General features: G+C 38.3%; 1 protein-coding gene across 1 annotated transcript; it reads left to right on the top strand.

The window, feature by feature from the left end:
* The first annotated feature begins 318 nt into the window (after positions 1-318).
* On the top strand, positions 319-11,527 carry sgk2a (serum/glucocorticoid regulated kinase 2a). Its single transcript, XM_067591718.1, has 13 exons — positions 319-478; positions 2,438-2,504; positions 3,550-3,602; positions 3,893-3,950; positions 4,700-4,783; positions 6,626-6,757; positions 6,989-7,101; positions 7,190-7,226; positions 7,320-7,406; positions 7,682-7,777; positions 8,347-8,502; positions 8,850-8,939; positions 9,420-11,527. Exons 2-13 carry the CDS (start codon positions 2,490-2,492, stop codon positions 9,573-9,575), a joined length of 1,077 nt encoding a protein of 358 aa, XP_067447819.1. The 5' UTR covers positions 319-478; positions 2,438-2,489; the 3' UTR covers positions 9,576-11,527.
* Positions 11,528-12,795: the final 1,268 nt, after the last annotated feature.

Genomic DNA, 12,795 nt, shown 5'->3' with positions numbered 1-12,795 from the left:
ACACAGTCATGTTTCCATCCATGACTTAGATTCATTTCCTGGAGACTTACCCTAACCTTAACATAACCCTAAACTAACCTTAACTTTAAACTAAATCTTCACCCTAAAATGAATGATTTACGTTAAGGGGACTTGCTTTTTTATCCATAAGGGAGGCGAGTCCCCACAACATGAGGAATACCTTGACCACACACACACACACAAACACATACACACACACACACACACACACACACACACTGACAGTCTGAAACCTTGCTCCGCCTCATATTTAAACTCAGTCACTTTTCATCAATGATTCACTCTCTTGAAGTCGACCTTCCTGTGTGACCGTCTAAAATGAAATAAAAACCCTGACCTCAGATCAGCCTCAGCTGGGAGGCTCCTGCAGCTCTGACAGCTCTCTGTTTTTAGTCTCCTCAGAGTCCTGAACCCAGCAGACTGCCTGCACACCAAACTCCTCATCCTCCGCACACAGGTGAGCAAACTGTATGGACTTCACACTGATGACCCGGATTATCTGTATAGAGCCTGTTTATTACTAAATTACAGACAGATTACAGAGATTATTTTCTGTTTTTTATGTTGTAGATTCTCATGTTTTTGTGATTTTCCAAAGAGACTTGAACATGTAAACTTATATATGAGATATCTGAGCGACTCATTGAGTTTATAGTGACCTCAGGATATTGATCTCCTGGTTCTATCTCTGTTATTTTAGCCTAACGATGCCTTTCACTGTTATTCATTATTATTTTCTTCTCCTTTAATGAAAAGTAATATTCCAGTTATATTTTTGAGAGTGTTTGAGAACCGCATGTGTGTTTATATTTGATTTGTGTCTCCTCTGGCTCTAATAATGAAATACTCCTACAGGGTTTATTGCAGGATACTTTTGAAAAAGTCTGTCGAATTATGTTCTTTTCTGTCAGGGTTTCGAGTTTGTGGAAGAGAGCTGGGTGAGCTTAAACTTATCTGGTGCAGATTTTTGGAGTTTACGGTGATTTAGTGATTCAGAGGACACCAAATCACCGTAACAAACCGGAACAAACCTTCGTACAGAGAGCAGCTGTTTGCCTCAGGAGGTTTTCCATGACTTTCGTTTGTAGAATAGCAGCTTTACTTGCCTGTGAAAGATAACTAATGTTTAAAAACACATAAAAACATCATTATATCATTATATCATTATATTTAACCTGCTCCTCATGGGAGCTCTTCCTCATGTCCTCCTTGTTTTCCTCTGTGATGTTATTTATTAATATTCCTTTGCTGTGAGGTTTCAGATCAATTCAGTTAGGAAGTGGATTTTATTTTTTCATCTTGCAGTAAGTCTGCAGAGGAAAATACTGAAGATGCTTTTACCCTCCTATATTCAATATGTCAATCAGCTGTTTTCTAGATCTCAATGTAGAAACACTGTTATAAATATGGTAACAACTTGGTAAAATGTACTATTTCAAATTATATACAATTAGTACAGCAGGATATTAAGTTGTACACTAATTTTGTAGGGAACAGAAACAAGTTGCAACAGCCTATAGAGGAATTTACAATGTTAAAAACAAAGCAGAGTCTCTTGAGAAATCATTTAGATCCAAAATGAGTGTTAGATTATGCTTTAATGTTCGGAAATTAAAACTAAAGGTGCTTAAATTCGTTCTGCTCTCTGTTATTTTGACTTTAAGTTGAAGTTAAGTTGACAGATTAACTTTCTTATGTTATCAGAATGTTTTTTCTGTGTGGTCAGAGGTTTTTAGTGGGTAGAGCTCATTTTGGGATCAAATCTCTGGATTGGTACGACTGGATTAATCTACATGGCTCTGTGTCACCCCAAAATGTCTTTGCATCTTGATTTTATAAAATTAAACACAGTCTGATAGAAAAATGAACTGTCAAAATTGAACCTCTGTCGTCTTTGTGCCTATAAATGTATAAACAGGCCTGAAGCTCCTTCAGAAAATGATAAAGATTGATTAATTGGGACTTTTGTTTCATTTGCGTGTGTGTGTGAGTGAGAGAGAGACCTTGGTCATCCTGCATGTTTTGACATATATGACAATAACACAACAATATTTACCATATAAACGTGTTCACTGATACAGTCCCTTCACACACACGCATGCACACACACACGATACACACAATGTCCTTCATTGTATTTCTGTTGATCCAGCATCCTTTCAAACCAGAACTACCAGCCTCTCTGGATCCTCAGGTTGTCATACTGAGGTCAGCAGTTGATTCGGACACACATACACAAACACACACACACACACAACGGAAGACGGGGGCGGGGAGCAATTTCCTCTGAGTCAGGGCATGACTTGAGCTTGACAAATGAGAAAAGGTTGATGGTTTAAATCCTTAATCGTTCACCACATCCTGCACAACTACTGACACCATGACCCCCAATATCTGTCCTCTCCTCTCCTCTCAGGTCTGTCAAACACTGATGCCGGGTGTCAGTGGAAGTGGAATGGATAATAGCCATGGCACATTGTAATGTGAGTGAAAATTAAGTCTTTGTACTCATCAGTAAGTTGATGCTTTCATTTTATTTTATTTTGGCCCGTTTCACCATGTGACAGACGATCTGCCTGAACACATGCTTACAGTTTAAATTCCAGTTATAAGAAAAGGTTGTTTGTTTAACGAATATCTGTGAACAAACTATTATTAGAAAAGCATCCTGGAGATTTATTTGTTTGGTTATGGTGCGGTTTTCTGGGTGTGGTTGATTTTTGCCCCCCACATCATGTCAGGATTCACCACACCTATAATACAGTTTCTATCTAAAATATCTAAAATACAAACCTGGAATGCATTAAATGTATTAAACAAATGATCTCTAACAGTTATCTAACAGTAGAAGCTCTGTGGTTGCAGTTTGAGGCCATGTGACTCAGATGATCCTGTTTTTATCTTCAGGCTTTGCTTTATGTCTCCGGTCTATGGAGAACATTTAGTCTCAAAATAAAAATGACGGCTGCATTTGCCCATTTAATGTCTCTCCCCTTAACTGTTGATATCTGAGCTATTTCTAACCAGTTTAAATGAAGCCATGTTCACACTTAACCACAGTAGCTTAACTTGAACAAAAAAAATAAAACGACAAAAAAAGTCTTCTCCTCAAAATTTTGGGGTTCGATCCCCAAATGAAAGTGATTTTAACACCCAGAATGATGCTTTTCACAAATCAATAATAGCATAAAAAATCTGAAAACACTTGACCAACCAAAACAGGAGAACGATGTTTGCTGTTTTCTAATTTTTTGGTATTTCAGTGTTGTCATGTTTTCACATGTAAAAAACATTTTCAGATGTATTTACGTAAAGTTGCCTTGTGGAGTTTTTTATTCAGTGTTGCGCATCAAAACACATACATAGTGTGTATCATTAAGGAAGAACTTGTTGAACGCATTTCCTGTCAGTTATTCATGGTTTATGTGCCTTTACTTAAATACTACAAATATTGAATGAAAAGTGTAGTTTTCTGCTTTGTTTTGAGTTTCTTTTGGTTGACTTGTTTTGCTTTTATTTGTCTTCCAGCTTCAATCTTCTCCTCATGATGACGTCAATCTGGGACCTTCAGCAAACCCACAGTCAGTAGCTCTGCTCTCACTCACCAGCATACAGCTCTCCTTAATTTAACACACAGAGGATTTTCATATATCAGCTGCAAATCCAGCAATAATAAACTATTATAACTATTACAACAAACTATTACTGAGTCAAGAAAGAAAAGTCCTCTTCTAACAAATAACTCTTTGTTTTTTACTGATGGCTTTTCATTTCTAAATTGTCATAAATAGAGTGTGTTTCAGAGGTTATTGTGTAATTTTCTCTGTCAGACAGTACAACACATTTAATAGATGACTCTGTTGTGTTTCAGTGCCAGGCCCACTGACTTTGACTTCTTGGCTGTCATTGGCAAAGGGACCTTCGGGAAGGTAACACAGAAACAATTATTTATACTGTATATATATGTATATCTGGCTTTTTCCATGTGTTTTTCTTTCTGCTGTTTCCTTGTTGTTCATTCAGTTTAGTGAAAAGGTTTAAACTGGACGAGATCTCTGTGACACGGACCGACATTAAGGACAATAAATGATAAACTGTGTTGTGTAAACTGTGTAGGGATTAATAGTGAGTCATATAGATAAAGAGTTGCTCTGGGTGGATTTATTTAACTGGAGCTGTTTTATTGTGATGACCTTGTGAGACAAAAGAGAGAGAGAGTAAGAAAGAGAGAGAGAGAGAGAGAGAGAGAGAGAGAGAGAGAGAGAGAGAGAGAGAGAGAGAGAGAGCTGCTGCTGACATTGCAGACAGGGTCAGAGAGAGTCTACCTGCTGACTACTGTCTGATCAAAATGTGCTGCCTGCTTCATGAATCATTAACTGTACACTCCACTGAGGCCTCTTAAGGTTACCTGAACATCACGCAGCGACTGGAACAGCAAAACACTAGAGGAGTGTTTCACATAAAGAACACAACAAATATGATTATTTCCTTTGTCGGCAGGTTTCTCGTTCTACATAAAATCATCTAATTGTTCATTCAGACCTTTCTTTTTCACCTCTCAGATTTCTCAGTCTCATCTGTTTCCATAGTTTTGCTGTAACGTCTTGACGGCGGTGTTTCGAGATGGTGGCGCAGAATATTTACCAAACAAACCACTAACAAACAAACCTCCATGCAGGTCCTGCTCGCCAAGCTCAAAGCCGACAGCAAATTCTACGCCGTCAAAGTGCTGCAGAAGAAAGTCATCCTGAAGAAAAAAGAGGTGAACTCCGCCGTCCCAGTGCTGCACTTTCTGTCACGCTCGTCTATTTTTAATCACAGCTCTTCCTTTTTTTGGCTTAATTTATCATTTTCCTTCTACAAAGTCTGTTATGAGCAACAACCTGCAACGACTGTACATGAACTTATACAAAACTACAAGCTGAAGATTTGGTTGTAAATGGTACAAGTATATTTTGAAGTACTTTAATGATCCAGGCTGAAATAGATAAAGGTGGAAAATATCTCAAAGCGAGCCAAGAGGAAAGGTGTGTGTGTGTGTGTGTGAGTATCATTGAGTGTTATTAGTAAACAGTGTTTGGACCCAGCAACACGATCTGAATCTTATCTAATCTACAGCTTGTTCTGTACAAAGGACAGTTTTTACAACTCTGAGAAGAAAAACACACAGGGCCACTTCTGTGTTTGTCCGACAACACAACAAGATTATCTGATCAAACACACCTGTCGTCCTTTCATTATGCGCGTTAATGTGGTTTTTTTTTTAGAAAATACAGTGGATGGTTTCACTGTTTCACTGTCTTGTTTTCGTCTGTAACTTTCTAAATGCTAAATTAAGACATCTGACTGTTGGATATGACGACCGTTCCCTCATTATTCTCTAAATGTGTCCTGACTGAGTGTGATGATGATTAAATACGTTTAACTTTCATTTATTTTTTTCCCCCAAAAAAGCTTCAGTATCAGATTTGTGTTCTTATGACAGAGAAGAGACATTTAGACCATTATTACACACTAAAAATGTCCACTGAAAACCAGACAATAAAAATGTTTTCTCTTAGTTGGAAAAAATGACGCAAACTAATGAAATTTGCAAAGAAAATGGACTTTCTCTTTGAGAACAGCTGTAATGTGGTGTAGACAGCCTATAAAATATCTAAAGTGGGCTCACCCTGGTCAAGACACATGCCATATAACCGCAACATCCATGGTTCAAATCTGGCTGCGGACCCTCAGTTACTGTCGTCCACTATGATAAAGGTATAAAATGCTCCCCCGAAAAAGAAAAATCTGGTGTGCAAAGACTTTGGTTTACGGTATCTTTGTTCTGAAATATGTATTTTCTGTAGGACTGGTGTTTTTGTGGGATTTAGATTAATGTAGTTGTGCAGTTCCTTGCACACAGCCCGGCGGTGATGCTAACATGAAGAGAAACTGATTCTGTTTTCTTCTTCTCTGTCCTCTGCTTCTATACCGCTTTGTCCCCCCTTCCTCCTTTTCCTCCCCTCAAAACTCTTCTCCCTCGTGATTCTGCTCTCGTTTCCCTTGTGACTCTCCAACTCCTTGTTGGTTTGATTTTCCTCCTTATCTCCTCTGACACATCTTTACATCTTCTTCTGCTCTTCATCCACCTTCGTCCTCAGCTTCACTCCCTCTACCTTTCAGTGTGATTGAGGTTGAGATTTTGCTCTCTGATTGATCCAAACCACATCAGTGTTAGTGTGTGCACATCACTTTAGGCCAAAGAAACAGAAACCATGAGCCTCCTTAACTTTAACAGAGACCCTCACTGCAGAGTTATAAAGCAATAGGAAACACAGAACATGACGAAGGCCACAAACCACATTATAAATATAGAAAATACATCATCAAAACAATTTTGTGTTTGGAAAGATTCAGAAAATCACCCACTGAAAATAAAATAAGATTTCAGCACATTTGCTCTTTCATTTCTGCTCATCGTTGTAATAAACTTTTAAGAGGTTTCTTATGTTCGAGGGTAATGAAATGTCTCATTTAAGGTCTTTTACTGAGAAGAACAAGGGGGCAAAGGTCACTTCCTTTGTTCTGTTTCCATCTTCTTATTGTCTTTCTTCTTTTGCAGCAAAAGAACATCATGGCAGAGAGAAATGTGTTGCTGAAGAGTCTGAAACACCCGTTTCTGGTTCGGCTCCACTACTCCTTTCAGACTCCAGAGAAGCTCTACTTTGTCCTCGACTACGTGAACGGCGGAGAGGTACATGTCTTAATAAGCGTATTTCCCAAAATGTAGAACTATTCCTTTAACATAACATAAAAATACTAGATAATACCTTTAACTATCTTCTAAAATCAATTCTTCGGCAAACAGTAGTAAAATATGGATTCTATTTCAGTGTCAGGGTTGCGTCTGTCCCCTTCTAACATCTCTTTTTTCATTTCCTTTTTATTTCTCCCTCCATCTTCTCCATGTTCTGTCTCTCTGTAGTTGTTCTTCCACCTGCAGAGAGAAAGGTGTTTCTCTGAGCCCAGAGCGAGGTTCTACGCTGCAGAGGTAGCAAGTGCTATCGGCTACCTTCACTCTCTCAACATCGTTTACAGGTCAGACGGAGCACAAAATGAACAAATTCACAAATCACACATTTTTACTTTCTACCTTTATAATCTGCTTGTTGATGTTCTACTGCAGAGATCTGAAGCCAGAGAATATTCTCTTAGACTCTCAGGTGAGTCAGACAAACACATTTGCTTCGACTCCTGTGTGTCAGTCGTTATTGTAGGATTATATTTGTGTGACTGAGATGTAAACTTGTGTTCAGGGCCATGTGGTGCTGACAGATTTTGGTCTGTGTAAAGAAGGTGTTGAACCAGAAGGAACCACCTCAACTTTCTGTGGGACTCCAGAAGTAAGTATAGTATAGTATGTATAGTAAAAACTATACATTTAAATTCATTCATTCAAGGGTCCTCAGATCTGTCATGTACAAGACATCATCCCTATTTAAACTTGACTAACACCTACAATTTTTTTGATGATTTGTTGTGAAATTAGTGGCAAGAACTTGTTTATTTACAGTCAGAAGGTTGATTTGACTTGAAAATCTGTCCATCTCTTTAATCCAGTTTTCTTTGTCTTTCTTTCTTTCTTTAAACTTATTTTTCGTTTTCTCTCTCTCTGAAGTACTTGGCACCAGAAGTTCTTCGTAAGGAACCATATGACAGGACAGTGGACTGGTGGTGTCTGGGAGCAGTGCTCTATGAGATGATCTACAGCCTGGTATGTGTGTGTGTGTGTGTGTGTGTGTGTGTGTGTGGTTTATTCATGGGTTATCCCTTCTGGACGCGTCCCTATGTAAGACTATGAGATATCATGTGAATTAGTTCAACATTTAGACCTGAGGGTGAAAACCAGAATTGAAAGGGTTTTTTGAAACAATAAAACAAATGATTTATCCCCTCGTGACCATGAATATACACAACAAATTTTACAATTAGTCAAAGAGACATTTACACCCGTGGTGCAGCTGCCCAAAAACATGCATCTGAGAAGTCCATATCTGTAAGACAACGTTTTGTAAAATTTATCAGTGGCTGCACTTTTTAACCACGAGACAGTGATCCTACCACTGAAATATCTCAACGGCTATGAAATGTTTGCCATAAACTTTTATACAGACATTCATGATCCAGACAATGAACCCTAATGACTTTGGTGACCATAGTCTTGAGAATAGTTAACAGGCGTTTTCTCCTCCCTTATAAGGAGACATATCTTGGGGAATGTATATATATGTTACGCTGCATTGTGTCATTTTAACGAGGTCTGTACTCGTCCCTCCCCTTCAGCCTCCTTTCTACAGCCGTGACGTTGGAGAAATGTACGATGGGATCCTCCACAAACCACTGCTGCTGCCTCCGGGGAAGTCTGAGGCCGTCTGCTCTCTGCTGGTGGGTCTTCTGCAGAAGGACCAGCACAGACGCCTCGGGGCCATCGCCGACTTTGTGAGTGTGTTATGTTACAAAAAAATAATGTCTTTCAACTGTTGCTGCACATTAGCAGATGGTTTCCCAGACAAGAAATAAGCCTCGTCTGAGACAAAGGATGTTTTTCAAAGGACAACTCAATTAAATGTTGCTCGAATTGAAGATTAGATTTAATCTGCGTTTGGGAAACTAGCTCCAAACAGTATAAAACATCTTTTAAGAGATTTTTTCTGAGGACAGAGCTGCATCCAGTCCCACTGATAGAATTTGAAAATATACTTGTCTGAACTTCAACTGGAGGGCCAGTGCTGTAAAATGTCAGTATACAGTAACACTTGTATAACATTTCTTTCTTTTATTCACAGTTAGAAATAAAGAACCACACCTTTTTCTCTCCAATCAACTGGGACGACCTTTACCACAAGAGAATCACTCCTCCTTACAACCCCAACGTGGTGAGTTGTTTCAGGCCTAAAATAGTTTTAAATATTAATTTAAGTTTTTTTTTAATATTATTGTAAACCTGCTCCTGCACTCTGTCTACTGTCAGCTGTGTTTGCTCGTCTGACATCTGTGTATCTTCTCAAATATATCTTTTACAATCTTTACCTAATGTGTTGTGAGTTTTTTTCACTCACAACACATTTTCCAGTAGAATCAGCCAATAAAATCCCCTCTGGTATTCTTTCTAAATCTCAGTCACTTTATATATTTCATAAATTCTCTCAATCTTTCCTTCCTCTTATCATTTTTGGTCAAATTGTTTTTCTCACCTCAGGTAACTCCCTCACCTCTTATCTCATCATAAATACCCAAACAGTTGAAGTCTTTGACACCTGAAGATGACTGGAACCACAGAAAACATTGCTGATTGTGCATCAAGAGGGTTTTTATTGGTTTGACCTTATCAATTACACACTTCTTTCATCTTTCAGAGAGGCCCAGCTGACACTCAGCATATCGACCCAGAGTTCACCAGAGAAATGGTTCCTAGCTCCGTGAGTCGAACCCCGGAGCTCAACGGCAGCACCGGCTCCAACAACGCCTTCAACGGATTCTCCTTCGTCGCCACCGAGGACAGTTTTCTGTGAGACGGGACGTTTGTGTCTGAATGTTTGAACAGGGTGATCGATTTTAACAGAGTGATCGCACCTCTTTTGAGTGAAGATCTCATGAAACTAAGAGCACCTCACGTACCGTGGTTGCCATTGCAGACCATGTTTGACTACTGCAGGGATTTCCTAATTGCTCCGCTTGAGTGTGTAGCAGAAAGGGAGCATGTTTAAAACAAAATGCTTGCAATGGAAACATCTCCAGTTAGAATAAAAATGTAAAGCTTTTTGACTGCAAGTTTTCCGAGGTCTGCTGCTAAAGAGGTAGCGAGGAATCTCACATCAATATGAGTTATCCAATAAACAGGGCTCCTAAGAACTAAGAGCATCTATAAGATGCAGTACAAATTATCTTTATTCCATTCATTTATAATGGAAGGGAGAACATGTGAAGCTGGATTTAGCCAGAAGAGGTTTTTATAGTTGTTTTTTTCGCACACAGATATTGTGTCTGTTTAAAAAGGAAAAAACAGTCGTCTTCCTGTGTATAACCAGACTTTGTGTTATAATCCCTTGTGAAACTGTCTCACTAAACACATTTTTTTAAAGAAAACAGGTCTGAATGACTGCTTTGAAACAGGGAGTTGACATATTTATGGCCAGGAAACCAAATGAATGAATGAGTGTGTTTGGCTGAGATTCTTGATAACTGTAGTCTCACGCATAGACAGTCAGAAAAACATTATACCATTATATAAAACGTTAACACTGCAGTGTTTTGCATTTTAACATCAGTAAATATTTACCACTTTTTGTCACATTGGTATGATATGTTGAAGTAAAACAGCCCACTGCTGAGAGGACTGCCAGCCTCTACTGGCTTTTTCTTTGTATTTAAAGTGAAGCAAGGTCAGATTTAAGTGCTGAATGGCTTTATAGCACAAAGAGCAATTCCTGTGCATTACTAAGTACTTAATGTACCTGAAGTTAACCATCTAAGCAAAGAAAACAAGAATAAGACACTACTCTTCCAGTTTGAATGGAGCTAAAGCTTTTCAGTCTGTAGAAGATCATGATGCAAGTGAAAGACTGACACTAAAATCAATGTTTGCCTTCCCCAGTAAAGACCAAAAGAAAGAAAACGGTTTCATAAAGTATAACTAACGATAATATAACTCTGTGATTAATGCAGCTGGTTTGACACAGACGCTTTCAGTCCTCACAGCTGACTGTTTATTCTGTGGACTGTGGTTTGTTTTCTGTATTGTAACTAAGAAAAGTCCTTGAACATGTTTGACTGGAGATTATTTTAGCCTGTAGCTAGCAGATGATTATGTTGATTAGTTTTATTTCATGATACATAACAGCCTAACGTGTAAATATGCAGTAGCAGCTTTGCATGTCATGGTTATGTACTGTTCTAATGTAGTAATGTCAGTGTAAACCATGAAGTGCTTCTCTGTTTAGGAAATGAAGTTGATGATTGATGGTGCTTGATGTCGACAGTGACGGTTGATACAGTTTGAAAATGTACATCTGATGTCCTTTTTATTTTTATTATCTCATTCAAATATACAATCTATATACTTAAAAGTTTTGTTTGTACATCTGATATTAATGAGGCACTATTTACCTCCTTAAGAAACTTCAAAGAAAGTTTTAATTTCGCAGAGTTCTGTATCAGATGCTTCTTCTGATAAACGGTCTAAAGCATTAATGGAAAAACACTCAGGGACAAACGCTGCTCTGACCCTGCGTGTTCACGATATTCCCTTTAAAGCTGTAACCCTGCGTGCCAAGCTGTTATTCCCCGACTGATCCTGTAAACAGAGAGGCTGACGATAGAGGCTGTCAGGTCACGCTGCCAGCAGCCGCGTCATAGTCAGAATCTGTGTGTGTGTGTGTAAATAGAAAACTTGTCAATAAATCAAACTGCTATGAAAACATGTACATGTTCTTTTTTAGGAGCCATTAAACATGTGTGCACATCAGACACTATGTTTTTGGTAATTAACCAGTGACCAGCTTGTACATACACCACACCTGTGTAAAGAGTGCTGAGATTACAGATAGATTATAAATCTAATCTCTAAAGTTACATCAGTGTATTAGACTGTTGTTGGGATTAAAATCTGTTATTGGATGTTGTCCACAGATTATTTATATGATATGATTTTAGTAAATTAATTTAGGGGTCTTAAAGGACGGGTTCACAATTTTTCAAGTCTGTCTTAAAACAGTCAGGTGTAGAAATAAACATTGAAACATGTTTTTCTTGCTGTAATCATTCCTCCTGTTCATACTGACCATTAGAAGATCACTTCATAATGCATTTACAATATAAGTGATGGGAGACAAAATTCACAGTCCTCCCTCTGTGCAAAAATGTATTTCAAAGTTTATCTGAAGCTAATATGAAGCTTCAGTCGTCCAAATGAGTCAAATCAAGTAGATATCTTTCAAAGTCTCTTTTATTACAACCCAAGTCTTATTTTCCTTCCTATTTTACCCAATAGTTTAATTACTGAGGTAAAGTGCATGTGGCATAACAAACACAAGATAAATTCACGCATTGAAACTTCTTTCACCTTTTTTACTTCCGTAGATGTTTGTATAATTAAATTTTCCTGGATTTGATCCAAACCTGTCAGCTTCTTTTTTGTGGTTGTGATGCCCAGTGATCAGGGTGATCAGTAGCAGAGGAAGCAAATTGTCTGAAACACCCTTAGCAGTGCATTTTGGGTATTTCTGTGGAAGTCACATATTGTGGACGTGGGCTAGATTTTGAAGCATCTAACAGTGATTATCAGTGGATGTATTACAAGGTGGAAACAATCACGGCCAGTAGCATCAGCTCATCTTACCCTCTTCAAAAGCAGAAGTCGAGGGTGTCAACAGACTGTATTCATCCATGAACAGAGCCAACAGAAGCATCTAGTGTGATTATTGAACCCAAAACAAACACATACACACTCAGCAGGTAACAGTCCTGTAGATGTGAAGTACCAGAGAGCAGCAGTTCAACACTTTGATGTATCTATATTTGTGTGCTGTATCATCTGTTGGCATGAATGATGATGGGGGAAATCTGAGTTACACAGACTGCACATCAGTTACTTTGTTAATTCAGCATGCCACCACTTTTTATTTGTTTATGTCTTTGGGGTCAAAACTGCATCATTTCAGGTAAATGTCACAGATAAGTTTTCACAGTATACATTACACAGCTGGTAAACTTTGATGAATACAAAGTGTTAAT

The sequence above is a fragment of the Thunnus thynnus genome, chromosome 6, assembly GCF_963924715.1.
Source record: "Thunnus thynnus chromosome 6, fThuThy2.1, whole genome shotgun sequence".
NCBI classification, from domain to species: domain Eukaryota; kingdom Metazoa; phylum Chordata; class Actinopteri; order Scombriformes; family Scombridae; genus Thunnus; species Thunnus thynnus.
Note: the sequence above shows the minus strand (reverse complement) of the source record. Positions and strands in the feature narration are given on the sequence as shown.

Excerpts from the sequence above, each read along its gene's own strand:
- sgk2a (XM_067591718.1), top strand. Across the intron at positions 4,784-6,625 it reads TCATCCTGAAGAAAAAAGAG|CAAAAGAACATCATGGCAGA; the intron begins GTGAACTCCGCC and ends CTTCTTTTGCAG. Across the intron at positions 7,407-7,681 it reads CTTTCTGTGGGACTCCAGAA|TACTTGGCACCAGAAGTTCT; the intron begins GTAAGTATAGTA and ends CTCTCTCTGAAG.